Here is a 16325-nt window from a genome sequence, read left to right as displayed (position 1 = left end):
TTAAGCAGCTAGAACTTCTGATCACCTAACACATCTTCCGCAGAGGCCTACTACAAAAAACCTTAAGACTTGATTTGATGATGGAGACTCAATTCAATTGCTCAATATCAATTGCTTTGATAATTTTTTTCAGATTATTAAATCATGGAATTGCTTAAAAGTATTGCTTCTAAGTGTTCTAAATCTCAAAATCAGAAGAGCAAGGCTAGTACAAAATTATTTTCACTTGCCCACGTTCTTATACAGAGTCAAGACATATCTCCTCTAAAAAAGTACATGATCAGCTGGGGGTCATACTCCAAAACAAGACTCAAAAGTTATGCCTGTGCCTTAATTCAAATTCTACTATATGTAACAGTACTGTTATCAAAACATAAATTTTAAAAGCTTTGTACCCTATAACATACCTGTTTCTTCTCCTGCACAGCCCTTAAATCAAGTACAATATAGCCTATATTCTCTTTAGCTGAAGATACAGGATCCAATGCAAAACACTGGAGTTTGATATCAAAACATAAATTTTAAAAGCTTTGTACCCTATAACATACCTGTTTCTTCTCCTGCACAGCCCTTAAATCAAGTACAATATAGCCTATATTCTCTTTAGCTGAAGATACAGGATCCAATGCAAAACACTGGAGTTTGATAGGTGTACGCTGCAGCCTGAAAGAACAACTCAGTTAAAATTCAAAAATGTATAAGTTACCTCTGCAATTAGTTCACAGAAATAATGCATAATTTTCAAGCATACCAATGATACAAGATTTGTGTTACATAACTAGTTTTAGTAGGGCAGAAACTGAGTTTATATTGAACGTCTAAAAATTCATCAGTAAGTGAAAGAATGAACAAGTGGATTAATTTTGTAAGAGGATTGTACTGCAGTCTCACAGAGCCTCAACTGCTATTAAAAAGATGTTAGTGACAAATAAATTCAATCTCATCCACGAACAAGAAATAAGCACTGCACCTCACATGAAACTGGAATTTCATTTGTGAGGGTATCTTAAAAATAGGACTTATGCAAAAGATCTTTGTGCAAAGCACCTAACAATAATTAGAGGCATAGATAAAGTATCTAGCATAAGGAACAACTTAGGTGGTTTTCTCCCATCAAAGGTAATATGGCCTTTGAAAATATGGAGGTAATATCATAATCTATCAGTCAAAACCAAATTACAGTTATGGAAACTTTATTAAATTTCTCAGCTCTTCTATTTGACATTTTCAAAAATATTTTATGAAGTCTTTTCAGGCTCAAAGTTAAGTTAATTCTGTGTCACAGTATACATAAGAAAGCTTGAATCCAATGCTTGAACTATAGCATTATTAATTTGCTGTAAGCTCTTGGGTTTTTTTCCAGTAGTGTAGAAACATATCCTTTAGAATTTTTAAACGTCACTTATCTTGCCACATACTACTTTTGTTTGTTGAGGCAACATTATGGTAGATCAGTGTACAGCTAAAAGAAAGTTCCTAAAAAAAATTCAGATGACAGTAACACAAAAATTGTATTTCAGTGGCTGTAAAGACAAGAAAATTAAATTTTACCTCCAAATTAGACTCAACTTTCAAACGTTACCTGTGCTGATGAAGTGCTTTCCTATCAAGTTCCCAAGCCAATTCAGTAGCAAATTCTGGCTGATCGGTATGCTCTACAGGATCAGTAGCCAGCTGTTCACCATCAAACTTGGCTTCCACTATAAGCATGTGCTTGGGCCGTTTTGGAAAATAGCGCCCTGTAAAAGAGTGTAATTGCCACGTGCCATCACTAAAAAAGTGAGAGCTCAGATTTATGCCATAAACCAATTACACAAAAACACATTTCCTGTACCATCTTCCCTGTGCTTACTCTAAAGGTATGTTCTTCATAGTAAAAAAACCCAGGTCTTCCCAGTATACAGAAGTAAGAAAGAAGAACATAACATGAAACAGACTATTTGTGAAGCATCCAGAAATAGCAAGACATTAAGTAATAAGGAACAAAGACAGAAAGAAACTAGGCAACTAGTGTGATCTAATTTTGAGAAATCTATGATTGGAAATAGATCAAGTGAACAGGTGAGAGACAGAGATTGAATGTTTCGCCTCTACTGCAGATTTTACCACTGTCCCACACCAAAGCAGCAAAACACAACCTAATGAAAGCAGTGGAAGGTGGTTTTCCAACTACAAGTTGTTGAAAAAAAAAAAAATTACTACTAGATTAGGAGAGTGCCTAGAGTGCTACAGGATTTGTCCTGGGGTTCAGCATCATCCCGTATTCTGATTAATAATTTAAATGACAAAATGAAGTGAACACTTAAAATTTGCAGGTATCACAGGGCAGGGTGGTGCTACGTGCATGTCGGAGGACAGGATCTTATTATAAAGCTACCTGGGAAAACTACATAAATGGACAGAAAAATAATAGGATTTATCTGACAAAGAGAAAGCATGCAGCCAAAAAAATGTGAAATAACCCAAAACAGAAAAAAACACCCAAACAAACACCCCACACTGGCATGCTAATTACACCTCAGTAAGCATAATCTGTAGAAGTACAAGATGAAGAACGATTAGCTAGGGATTTGAGTCAACACAAAAAAAAGCTTACAGTAGATTGCTAGTAGGGAATAGAAACACCAGAACACTACTTAAAAAAAAAGAGGTGCAGACACATGAAACAATCCTGATCATTGTAAAGACATCGTCTGGACTCCAATGTTTTGGTCCAAAGCTTTCCTAAAAGTGGGGCCCAGCTGAAAAGACTCTACAGCCAGCCAGCGAAAGGTGAGCCTCCACAGCCCGTAAAGAAGGGCTAGTGGTACTGCTGTCTGTCGCTACAGAAAGAGAGTGCTAATAGGATGCCGGGCTGTCTTTGCCCACACACAGGCTTGATTCAGAGGCAACGGTGGCAAACGATTCTCAGCATCCACTGGAAAGGGCAGCGATATGGAGTTTGAACGACAACACAGGCTAGGTGAGTTTTGCAATGCAAAAAGACAGAAATTTTCTTAAGAAAGGAAGGATGCTTTCATCATTAATTTTAAATAATATTTTGGGTAAATACCTCCAGCAACAAACTGGGGGTAGTCCATCCCGGTTTTAAGACAGGTACATCCATAGCTTTATTACTATAACCAGCTTATTAAATACCGCTTGGCTTATCCAGCTCACTCCACAGAGAAAACACATCCGGAAGCAGCGACCACCCCCCTTTTTCCGTCCAGGACGGAGACGACGACCAGCAGCCGGCAGGCCGCGACCCCTCCCGCCCCACCGTTTACCTTCCAGGACGGAGACGACGATCAGCAGCCGATCGGTGGCTCTGGAGACCATCTCCCCGCTCCGCCCGGGGGCTGCTGGGGCGGGGGGGCGGGAAGCGCAGCCGCTCCCGAGGCGGAGCGGAGGAGGGAACGGGAGCCCCACCGACCCTCCTATCCTGCCGCCACTCGCCGCCCTTTTACCGCCTCGGCGCCTTTAAACGCCAACCGCCGCCCGCCGCCGCACTTCCGCCTAGCAACAGCGGCCCCGCCTGCCGCACAGCGCGCCGCTTCCGGCGCAGGACGCCTCGGCCCCGCCCCCCGCCTTGGCCCCTCCCCTACGCGTTGGCCCCGCCCCCTCCGCACTGGCCCCGCCCCGCCCCCGTCAGCTGCCGCCGGTGGAGCGGGCTGGGGCGCGCGGCTTCCCCGCTTAGGCTGTGTCTGGCTGCGTTGCGTCATTCGTCTGTGTTCTGGGTTGGAAATGGAGAGTTTCAGGAAAGGCCGGAGAGACGGCAGCAGAGACGCAAGGGTTGTTGAAGTGTTAGAAAGGATGGAAGCACCTGAAAACAGTCACATAGGAATTAGGGCTTCTCCCCTAAAAGAGGTGGCAGGATCAATAGCTCAACTGAAGTGCATCTATGCCAATGCAGGCAGCACGGGCAACAAACAGGAGGAGTTGGAAGCCGTTGTGCAGCAGGAAAACTATGATATAGTTGCCATCACAGAAGCATGGTGGGATGATTACACAACTGGAGTGCTGCAATGGATGGCTATAAATTCTTCACAAGGGATAGGCAAGGAAGGAGAAGCAGTAAAGTAAGCCTGTATGTTAGGGAGTGTTTTGACTGTCTAGAGCTTGACAACGGTGATGAAAGGGTCGAGTGTTTATGGGTAAGAATCAGGAGAAAGGCCAACAAGGCAGATAGCATGGTGGGAATCTCTTATAGAGCCCCCAACCAGGATAAAGAGGTAGATGAAATATTCTGTGAGTAGCAGGGAGAAGTCTCACAATTGCTAGCCCTTGTTCTCATGGGGGACTTCAACTTGCCAGATATCTGCTGGAAATACAATACAGTGGAGGGGAAACAGCCTAGGAGGTTCCTGGAGTGTGTGGAAGATAACTTCCTGACACGGTTGGTGAGTGAGCCAACTAGGGAAGGTGCCTTGCTGGACCTGTTGTTTGTGAACAGAGAAGGACTTGTGGGTGATGTGATGGTTGGAGGCTGTCTCGGGCATAGTGATCATGAAATTACAGTGTTTTTGATTCTCAGAAAAGTAAGGAGTGGGGTCAGCAGAACTGCTACCTTGGACTGAATATGGGCCAGCAGTGTGCCCAGGTGGCCAAGAAGGCCAATAGCATCCTGGCTTGTATCAGAAATAGTGTGGCCAGCAGGACTATGGAAGTGGTCATCCCCCTACACTCAACACTGGTGAGGTGTGACCTCAAATACTGTGTTCAGTTTTGGGCCCCTCACTACAAGAAGGACATTGAGGTGCTGGAGCGTGTCCAGAGAAGGGCGACGAAGCTGGTGAGGGGTCTGGAGCACAAGTCTTATGTCGAGCGGCTGAGGGAACTGGGGTTGTTTAGTCTGGAGAAGAGGAGGCTGAGGGGAGACCTTATAGCTCTCTACAACGACCTGAAAGGGGGTTGTGGAGAGGTGGGTGTCGGTCTCCTCTCCCAAGCAGCAAGTGATAGAGCAAGAGGAAATGGCCTCAAGTTCCACCAGGGGAGGTTTAAATTGGATGTTGGGAAAAATTTCTTCACCAAAAGGGTTGTCAAGCATTGGAACAGGCTGCCCAGGGAAGTGGTAGAGTCACCGTCTCTGGAGGTATTTAAAAGACCTGTAGATGTGGCAGTTAGGGCCATGGTTTAGTGGTGGAGTTGGCAGTGTTAGGTTAATGGTTGGACTCAATGATCTTAAGGGCCTTTTCCAACCTAAATTATACTATGATTCTAATACTGTCTTCTATTTTTGCCTGCTTCTTATACTCCTCCTTAGTAATTAGCCTAAATCATTGAAGAGCTAATTTATCTAGAACTATTATTCTCATTTGTTGCACTGGAATACTTTGCATGTACATTCTTAACGAGTTTCTTTAAGGAGCTATGAACTCTCCTAAACCACTTTTCTAATAAACATGTTTCCCAAAGAAATCTTTCAGTTCAGTAAAATCTGCTTTCTTGAAATTTTTTATGCCTTTTTGTAAAGGCATTTTTTGACACCAAACTGGGACAACCTAATGACTTTCAGACTTAAATAATTATATTAGAGTTGGAGTGGCATCTAAACAGAACAATATAAAAAGAATGTTTGTATTAATAAGATTTTAAATGTTATTGCTATGCAGCACACTCCTTTTTAATAATTTGTGAGATGGTTTTTAATGTATCTGAAAAATATACGTTTAAAAAACCCAACATATAACAGTCAAAAAATCATCACTAAGAATAATCAAAGTTTTTTATTCATAAAACAGCCTGTGTTTCAACTGCAGTCAGTTTCTGTAACACTATATGAAACATTATATGAAAGTCAATGTGGTTTTCCATTTTCTGAGTTTAATTGTTTAATGCACATTAGGCAAATCAACGTCAGTATGCTTCTCTTTCAGCAATTGAATTAGAACTGTAGCACTTTCAAGATTCATTTGTCAACTTATAATCCAATTTCCATGAAGAAGATAGAGCTTGTCCAGTATCTTGTGCTTCATTACTATTTTCACTTATCCCATGTCTCTAAGGGAACAGTATAAATAAAATTATGTAAATAGAAATGATAAGGTAGCTTATAAAAGCAAATCAAGTAGTGACTATTAGGTACAATATTTAAGTTAGCATCGCTTATGAAATTTTCTTCGTACAGCCAATGGTTGAAGTAATTATTGAATTAATAAATTATGACTGCCATTATTAAATGCTTTAGTCAAAATTAGTTGGTTTTATCTTCTTGTTTTAGAGGCTATAAAGCTATAACAGTTCTTCATAATTATTAACTAATTTTCCTTCGCACACTATTTTTTCAGTCCCAGCTTCACTTCCCATTCATATCACATGTTAATTTTGTCTCCATATATTAAGTTATCCCTCATTTTACAAGGCTACTTACTCTGCCTTCTTTACTTTATTCTCTTAAATAAGTACTGTAAAATTTATTTCTATTAACATCAAAAGATTTGTATTTGCTGCATTTCTGACTAAATTTACAACAAAGAAGATGGAGTTATTCCTGCTAAAATTACATCTTTGATCGTTCTGTTTATCTACATGTTAGGTATCTGTTCCTACATGGCTTTCATCATTCAACTAGCCAAGCCAAATTAAGGCACTGAATATTACAACTAGCATGTCTTAGATGTTTGGCCCTCTCCTTAATAAGAATATATACAGTCAATGTTTTTTTGGAATTATTTTTAATAATATATGCTTATATTAAAAATGCCAGGGGGATGAGCTTTCAAATAAGGCTAGAAGGTGATGAAATTGGTAAGTATTCTATATCACTGGCAGGTTCACCCCACTCAAGGCAATCAGTCCTTTCTCATCAAGCATGCCTTCTGTTAGTTTGCTCAAATTGGGAATGTTGTCTTTCCTGTTACAGATCAGATGAGCAGTCAGTCAGCTGTAGTATGGTATTAGTGAGGTTTCACAGCATGTTGTGATATCTTCAGAGATTCCCCCCTGCCACCTCTAACAGGCTAGAATAGCATCATGATGTGCATAGCTAAGAACAGGTCATATACAATTCAAACAGTGATGCATTATTCTCTCCGTTCAGGCATCTTGTTTCATGGTAGCTTAGTCCTGAAGATCTCTCTGCTTGGAAGCTAGTATTGTTTCATTCACCATTTGTGTTGGAGGGGGTTCTATGAATGTCATCCCAATTTAAAAAATTACTGGTGCTTTTAACTTCATGTTATTTCCAGCATTTTCAGTTCAAAATGCATCATATTTGTTTCTGAATTAATTAATGAATAACCTTAGGGTAGCTATTAATTGACTTTTAGGATCATTTATTTAGTTCTTATTTAACCTGTCTTGCATCTCTTAACATTTGCAGATTGTTTATGCAAAGTGTGGTAAATAGCTGTATTCCTTTGTAGTAGGGATTTAAACTGCATGTAAGTGTAATGTGTGTTCTAAGAGGGTAACTTGAGTTACTCTTCTTGTGGTCTATTGGTTACACTTCAGAATACTTTGGAAGTACTCTTAAATATTTTGTTTGTTTAAAATTTAAAATAATGTCTTTAAGGCAAAAGTTAGAATTGGAATCACTGATACTCGGTGCATGACTGGTATGTTCAGGAAGAGCAAAAACATCATTTAAACAGAGGAAATTTAATTTAAGAAGAGAGGCAGCCGAAGGCTCTTTTTAAAGATTGAATTAGAAGAGCAATAGCCTTTATTCTTCTGGAAAAGGGAGAACTGAATCATGAAATATTTTCCTTTAGAATAAGTAGGAAACGATTATTTCTTTCTCCACTGACAGCTGTAGTACATGTAACCAAATGGTGTAAATGTCACTGGAAAGTTTATTGTGATGCCTCATTCACATAAACTGTATTCATGAATAGTGCTATCAATGAAAACTAGAAAACTGTTAGAAGAATTGGGTTTGAAAAGGAAATGGACAGTTACATGTATAAGAAATGAATGCAAAGTATACAGTGGATATTCCCAAACTAAGTACAAAAGCAATGGCTTTGTTCCTCTCTCAAGTCTAGGACTACCTAGAACTCTATGATAAAAAATAAGAGCATCCTGAAGAATATCAGAATATATTCTGGATCTCCATTAAGTGTGCCTGTGCTGTGACATTTCTAGGACTGTTCATGTAACTTACCAGATTGTTCCTGTTTCTTTCCAGATCTTTTCAGTAAACGTATCAGGTCAGATTCTGCGTGAAAATGTCTGTGACAGGAATTCCTAAGACTGAAGATGGCTAATGGCTTTTAAAATCTAAAAAAGCCAGCAGTGGATAAATTCCTGATGGTCTTCTGTCACGTGATCTCCTGTCATTTGGCTGCTCACTGCTCACCTGGTAAGTATTGCTAATACTGAAGAATCAAGAATTGCCAAACCCTAATTATTTGGAAGATGGAAAACTTTCAGTCAATGTTTCGGGGGGGAAAAAAAAAAAAGACTCAGTAGAAGTGAGCATATTTCACGGGCTATATTTTTCAGTGCTCTGGTATTCTTACAGATGTTTACATTTTTCAAAGTTTTGACGTACTTGTCTAGAGGTAAGACATCTTAAAGGTTATTACACTGTGACTGAAATTTAAACTGAAATAATTTCAGCAAATGGCATTTCCTAATGATTAATGATGACAGGAATCTCTTATATCATCAGTTTCACCTCATCACTCATTCATTCCCAGGAAACTCCTTGCATCTTGAGTGCACTAATACATTAAACTTAAACATGAAGTTAAACTAAGTGCCTAATTCAGAACCCATGCGAGTCAGTGAGAAGGTTTCTTTGAAGGGATACCTTTAGTGGATTTTGGATCTTGTCCCAAGTGACTAGGGACATACTCCTACATCTCTGTAAGCAGAAAGGTCACTCCTACATCTCTGTAAGCAGAAAGGTCATCTGCACAGTTCAGGTTGTATTTGAACAGCAAACACAGTAGATTTTTGTCATTTATCCAAAGAGAATGGTATCATTTTGGCTTGCATAACTTGGCAGGTCAGTGAAAAACTAAGAACCTTCATCTCCTGAGTCTTAGTTCTTATATCTATACACTAGGCCTTGCTGGTCTTAACATAAATCAAGACGTTATCTTTCTTTTTCAGAGAGACCATTTGTGAAGCTGAACATGCTGTGTAATATAAGAAAGCAGAAATTAAGGACAAAGCCATCAAAATAATTCTTCAGTCTGTGGTCAGTGACAGCAAAGATGCTAAAACGAGATACTTTTTAGAGCATTTTAAGAAAAAGTCACTTGGATCTGGTATGCCAGTTTGGGTTGCTACCACATCCACTGTTGATAATGGGATGTACGCATCTAATTAGTTTATTTATACTTGATAGATTAAGAGTAGGCAGAAGCAGTTCCAACAAAAGAGAGCATGGACTGAGAGAGACTTGGACAGAGCACAGGAGTTTGGATCAGCTTGTCTGTACTACGGTTACACACTAAGTATTCTTCAGACGTTAGTGAAGAAAAGAAAAAGGAAAAGAAGTATGTTCAGTGCAACAACTTTCTTTCCCAATTTCTCTATCACAAGCAGCAATGTAAATTTAAGGAGGTAAGCAGAAGATTCAGAGTAGGTGTAATAGTTAACAAATCAGTGGGAATATGTAGTCATGTAGTTTTGATAAACTACTTGTGACAAGAAGCACTAGTGCTGTTCTGCCCTGAGGGAATGACATTAATCAAAGATTGCTGGCACTCAGTCACCTTTCTGACTCAGGGATTATATTCCTTCCCATAAATACCTGATTTCTAAAATTCTATCTGTGCAGATGCACAACATAATATTCTTGACAAATTCATTAATATTCTGGGGTACTCGGATACATAGAAAAAGTCCAAAAGAATGTAAAATACATGTTGGTGATTATGACACTAAAATAAAGTGATGCAAGTCACACTCTAGGAACTGCTTTCAAATGCCTGTGTATGTGTATAATAAGTCTTTACAGAGGATTAAATTAGAAACTAGTCTTTGCTATTTGGTATGAAGAACAGAGCATGGAGAATATGTATATAACATCTATTTAACAAAAAATAACAGGTATGAATGTTCTAACTCCAAAGACCAGAATACTGAAAGTGTGCTAAAGCTTATCCTTAAGGCAGCATGACTTCATTGTAGTGATCTGTATAGATCATGGACAGGGATACACAGAAAAAGACAGTCTAAGTCCCAGGGAGTTTATAGTCTAGCAAGTAGTAGTCTATACTTGCATTTGTATGCATCTCCTCACACAAAATACCAATGTAACTGGTCACTCTGTGCCAGGGTGAGTTAGCATCTGGTCTTACATGGACCAGATGACCAGAGAGTTAGAGACAGGATTTTTAATCCCATTATGGAGATGGATGACTGTGTAATAGAAGGATTGAATGACTTGCCCAGGGATGCATAGGAATGATAAAGCCATGAATTTAATCCTCTTTTCCACATTCCATTATGGTGTCCTATCCAGAATATAGTATTGTCTATGAAAAGTTGCTTTTTGAGCTAATTATAAGGTATTGTGAAGTTCATTAGATACTAGACAGCATATGCTGTGTTATATACATTGTTTCCTTTTTATTATAATTGTTGTGCAGGTCACAAGTTAACTGCTTTTTAAATTTCTAAATCACCAAAATGATGTAAAAAAATTGCAACTATTATAAAAATGAATAGACTCATTCCTCCTCCCTCGCAAAGTTTATGTAAGTTATCGTTTGAGTGAAAAGTACTTACAAGGCAGTTAAATATAGGATATTGAATCACAGAATATCCTCAGCTGGAAGGCACCCATGAGGATCATTGAGTCCAAGTCCTGACAGGGCAACCAAAACACAAACCATTTGCTTGTTGAACACCAACAGCCTTGGGGCCCTGACCGCTTCCCTGGGGAGCTTGCTGCAGTGCTTGACCACCCTCTTAGTGAAGAACTTTTTCCTAATATCCAGTCTGACCTTCCCCTGACATTAAGCCATTCCCTTGCACCCCATCACCGGACACCAGAGAAATGAGATCAGCACCTCCCTCCCCGTTCCCTTAATACCTGTTCCAGAAAGTTATCTTCAACGTGCTTCAGAAATTTCCTGGACCTCTTTGTGTCTGCTGTGTGACAGCTCCAGTTAACATCTGGGAAGTTGAAGTCGCCCATAAGGACAAGAGCAACTGATTTAGAGGGAGGGATTAATTCCTTATAGACTGATACATCAGCGTCATCCTCCTGGCTGGGTGATCTATAGCCAACTCCCACACCACCACCTGCTTTATTAGCTTTTCCCCTAACCCTTACCCAGAGGCTCTCAACCATGTTTCCCCCAACTGCAAGCACTGTACAGTCCAACCCCTCCTTTACAAAGAGCGCTACCCCTACACCTCTGCCCTGCCTGTCTCCCCTGAAGTGCCTATAACCTTCCATCACAGGACTCTTCCCACCAAGTCTCACTCAGGCCAACGTTGTCGTAGCTCTGGGACTGAGCCAAAGCTTCCAGTTCCTCTTGTTTATTCCTCACACTGCGGGCATCAGCGTCCAACCATTTGAAATGAGCTCCACTGTATTTGCTGCGTTGTGGAGCAGAGGGAAAGCCCTCACTAGTGCAGTCACTCGAACCTCATCGTGCTGTCCCAGAGCTCATCACCAGTAACCCTGTCCTGCCTCGCACCTCTGCAGAGCCAGCTTCCGAGCAATGGCCATGGCCTGGGCTTCTGCAGGAGAGGGCAGCCAGCACCTCTGGCACATGGGGGGCTGCTGCACTTCACTGCAACGCTTCAAGCAACAGACCACAGCTCGTGCCGCTGCATTGAGGCTTCATGCGGTGGACCCATCTGAGACCTTGGTCCTTCGAAAGAACAGCTGTCCTGAAAGGCAGGCCAGCCCTTTTGCCAACTGCCACCTCGCACTGAGCTGCAAAGATGGGGTCAGGCTCATGTTGGTGGAGGGTCCCACTTGTCCCCATTCCACAAACACCATCTTGAGTGCTCCAGAATGGGGAAGTCGTGGGGAGGCCTCCTTCTTGTTTCCCACTCTACTCCCCCACAAGCTGCGAGTGGCACGGGAGGGGAGCGTCTCAGGGCAGAGCTGGGATTGTGGAGCACAAAGCGGGGCAAGTATGTGATGTGCAGCAGGACTTTGCCCCCAGCCCTGGTGCACCATGTGAGTGCCTACGCAGACCTGGATGGGAAGAAACGAGGGTGTGCGGAGCACCAGGTGCTGGAGGCAGCTCTCAGTGCATCCCTGAGGCTGAGCGTGAGTGTCCAGGAGGCAGTGGCTGAACACGCCTTGCACTCCGGCTGCCGAGACACCTTGACCCAGGCTAGGCTTGGGCAACCAGCCAACCCTCCCGGCTCTGCCAGGGCACTGCCAGGCCCATGGGCTGAGCGTACATGCCCTTGCTGCCAGCACAGCTGCAGGACAAGGCTCCCAGGCCGAGACCAGCACACACGTGACACGAACGCACTTCAGGGAGAAAACAGCACTTGTATTGCATTCAGGGACAGCTGAAAAGTGGCAGCTCCTGACAGATCCAGGGTACTCGTGGTGTCTTCGTGCTGCGAGAAGAGTGGACGGGTACTTACCCAAAATGGCCCAGAGGAGCCCTGGCAAGGGGCTGTGCTCAATGCTGCAGAGGAAGGTGAAAAACCCCCAGGGACAAATGCCAGTCTGCCCCGGGGGGAAAAATTCCTTCCTGACCCCAGAGCTGGCGATCCGCTCTTCCCTCAGGATGTGAGCAAGACCTGCCTCCCGGCCCCACGGGGTGGGCACACCTAACAGGGATGCCACCACTGCCCAAGCCCTTCCCTCCTGCAACCCTGATCCATCTCAGCGGCTTCCGAGAGTGGCAAAAAGCCCCCGGCTGGATCGACCTTGGGGATGAGAATCCTTCCCATGCCCGGCAGGACACCACTGGATGCTCCAAGGCACTGGGGGAAGGTGCTGGCTCTGACGCCCCTTGCAACCTCTTTGCAGTCCATTGCTTAGTGCCGCTGCCACTGGCTCCACAGCAGATGAGGACGGTGAGCTCTGCAGTGCTCCTCGAGCACCGAGAACACGTTCCCATGGTCTTGGCAGGCCACCAAGCCAACCTTTGCCTCTGCTATCCAGCTGAAAAGGCCTGACAGCCTTGGGCACCTCCAGGTGTTTGTGGTGCTTCTCCTCTGGCCAGGAGCTTGTCTCCATTCCCCAAAGGAAGGATGAAGCAGGATTTCCATTCAGCAGATGCAGCTTTGAACGTGGTCCTGCCAGGAGCTGCGACTGCGGCAGAGAACCTCCAGCAGCCTCGTCCAGCCTCGAGTCTTCCCCCCTCAGCCCCTCCAGTTAATCCCACTGACCCCTCAAAGGTGTCGGCCTCCAGCCAGCTCTGTCCCGATGGCGCAGCCTGGCAGTGGGGCATGGGAGGATGCCCCTTTTATCCTCCCTGGGCATGGTGACAGCTGTGTTGCCGGGTGGTGGCACTGTGAGATGGACATGAAGGACCCCCCATGTCACCATGGAGGGCCACACAGGAGGAAGGCCTTTGGGATGCTGTCCCCCAGGTGGTCCCTGTGCCCAGGGCCAGGGGCTGTCCCTGCCCTTGGTGGCCATGCACTGGGCACAGCTGGGACAGCCTGCTGGGCTTCCTCCCTGGGACCCTGGGCAGCAGGCTCCTGGCATCACCACGGCAGAGCCAAGAGTCAGGTCACAGCCTGGCCCTGGCCAGGGGCTTCTCCTGCTCTGCCACAAGCAGCCAGGTAGCTCATTAGCTGAGGGCAACGTTGCCTGTGCTCTCAGCCTGGAGCAGTCCAGCAGAGCCCCTCCCCGCTAGGACCGAGGGAGACCCCCTTCAGCACAGGGCTCGGGCACTCCTTCTGCAAGCCACCCTCCCTCCCCAGGGCTCTTGTGAGCAGAGGACACCATCCAAAGTCCTGCTGTGACATGAAGTCCTTGCAGTCATCTCCTGCTCTGCTCGTCCTGTTCATAAAGCTCAGTGGCTGGACCAGGGAGCATGGGAAACACCCTGTCCTGCCTTGCCAGTGCCCATCTGCACTCCTTGACCCCTGATCCAGGGAGTACCCGGGGCTCTTGGTGCTCCAAGAGCAGCAGGTAGGCACGTAGGCACAGTGGCTCAGAGGTTTAATCCTGTTTCTATGTTATTATTATGTAATATACAGATTTAGAAGCCAGTTTAGTGTTCACTATGTTAATTGATTCCTTTCTACCGTGTTGAACAGTCTCCAAATTAGACCTGTATAAGAAGCATTCCACATGTACATTATCTAATAAGAAGGAAATATTTGTAGTTTGGTCCTCGGGTTTATGATACAAGAAGTCTGAATCACTCCGGAAAGGATACACTCAAGAAAGATTCTTTTCTCAACACTGGTATTTTAAAATGAAGTATAAACGTTGTTGTATAAAAAGACAGCTAAGAGAATGTTGTCAATATAGATATCTTTAATTTACTACTTTAGGTGTTAAAGAAATCTATAAGAAATTTGGACTGGGTTTGGCATCCTTAGCCAAAAGCTGTATTAAACTATTAATATTATTAATTAGTATGATATTTTACAATATGTAACAGTAATTCCTCAGTCTATGATTTTGAAGAGCAGGATGAACGTAATTAATGCGTAGTTTTCTAATGATTGAGCAAACCATAAAACATTACTGCAGCCCCATTGATTCTGACAAGGTTGAGGTGAATTTGGGGTCAGGAGTTTAAGATGAGTTCATGATAAATGCTAAAGCAGTAACAGATGCTAAAGCTGAATTATTTTTAAGATAATTTTATAAAATGAGTATTCCCTTTGCCTTAACACATGCATATGTCTAAGTTCCTAGTTTTGTTTGTATGAAATTATAAAGTGCATATTTTGCTCTGAAGTGACCCAACCAGTTTAATAGTACTATTTTTTCATGCTAGAAACATTTTTTTCTGTTAGTATCTTACGCAGTTTGTTATTAAACTCTTCCAAAGCCTCCTGGCATCACAAGAGTGGAGTAGAAGTGGAGAATCACCTCCCTCATCCTGCTGGCCAGGCTTCTTTTGATGCAGCCCAGGATACAGCTGGCTTTCTGGGCTGCGAATGCACATTGCCAGCTCATGTCCAGCTTTTCAACCACTAGTATCCCCAAGTCCTTCTCTGCAGGGCTGCTCTCAATCCATTCATCCCCCAGCCTGTACTGATAGCGGGGGTTGCCCCGACCCGTGTGCAGGACCTCCCACTTGGCCTTGTTGAACTTCATGAGGTTCACATGGGCTGACTCCTCAGGCCTGTCAAGGTCCCTCTGGATGGCATCCAACTGCACCACGCAGCTTGGTGTCATCCACAAATTTGCTGAGGGTGCACTCAAGCCCACTGTCTATGTCATTAATAAAGATACTGGACAGTACTCATCCCATTATGGACCCCTGAGGGACACCCCTTGTTACTGATCTTCATTTGGAGATGCCGCCATTGACTGCAACACTTTGGATGCATCCATCTAGCTGATTCCTTATCCATTGAATAGTCCATCCATCAAACACGTATCTCTCCAAATTAGTGGCAAGGATGTTTTGTGAGACAGCGTCAAAGGCCTTACAGAAGTCAAGGCAGATGACATATGTTGCTCTTGCTTATCCACCAGTGTAGTCACTCCATCACAGAAGGCTGCTAGATTAGTTAGGCACGATTTGCTCTTGGTCAAGCTATGTTGGCTGTCTCTAATCACCTGCCTATCATCCATATGCGTTGATATAGCTTCCAGGAGGATCTGTTCCATCGTCCCCAAGTCAAGTCTGTTTTGCCCGTGATGGTAGTTGGTAAGTGATCTTCCTGTCTTTACCTTGACCCATTAGCTTTTCTACCTGACTTTTTCCCCCTGTCCTGGTTAGGAGGGAGAGTGACAGAGCAGCTGGGTGGATATCTGGCAGCCAACCAAGTTTAATCTGCCACAGCACCATGTTAAAGAAGAATAAGGATTTTATTCATCACTTGAGAATTAAGTAATGGCAAAAAGGTAGTTTATTTTTGCAACTTTTTAGCATAATGAAAGCATAGAAAATTAATGCACGAGAAATGTATATTATGCCATAGTTTCACTTCGGTAATTCAGTGCTTGCGAGATAAAACCACAGGAACCCAGTACTTGCTTCTATTAATGCCATCAGTACCGACTCTAGTGGTTTAAGCTGGAACTGTTTCCATTTTAGCTTGAGCTTTAAGGCTGAACCTCTTGGAGCACAGCTGGCATCGTACACGGACACATTTTCAGAAATGACATATTTAGTGCATCTTGCTTTCTGGATTATCTAATTTAAAATACGTCATTCCTGATTTTTCAGTAGTACTGCGAACTCAGAATTATCATCTATTTCAGTTGGAATTGTTCAACTATCCACAAGCCAGAAACTTTTGAAAATACGTGCCTGAGTTGCCTC

At 43.2% G+C, this 16325-nt stretch overlaps 1 protein-coding gene across 2 annotated transcripts in view; it reads right to left on the bottom strand.

The window, feature by feature from the left end:
* CEP120 (centrosomal protein 120) overlaps window positions 1–3321 on the bottom strand; it is a 38493-nt gene extending 35172 nt beyond the window's left edge. For both annotated transcript variants that reach the window (XM_059833433.1, XM_059833434.1), the window contains exons 1-3: window positions 3270–3321; window positions 1583–1739; window positions 549–663 (exon numbers count right to left, since the gene is read on the bottom strand). In XM_059833433.1, the coding sequence (XP_059689416.1) occupies window positions 549–663; window positions 1583–1739; window positions 3270–3321 (324 nt within the window). The remainder of the gene's footprint in view (window positions 1–548; window positions 664–1582; window positions 1740–3269) is intronic.
* Window positions 3322–16325: the final 13004 nt, after the last annotated feature.

The sequence above is a fragment of the Gavia stellata genome, chromosome Z (assembly GCF_030936135.1).
Source record: "Gavia stellata isolate bGavSte3 chromosome Z, bGavSte3.hap2, whole genome shotgun sequence".
NCBI lineage: Eukaryota > Metazoa > Chordata > Aves > Gaviiformes > Gaviidae > Gavia > Gavia stellata.
This window is presented reverse-complemented; position numbering and strand designations above follow the sequence as displayed.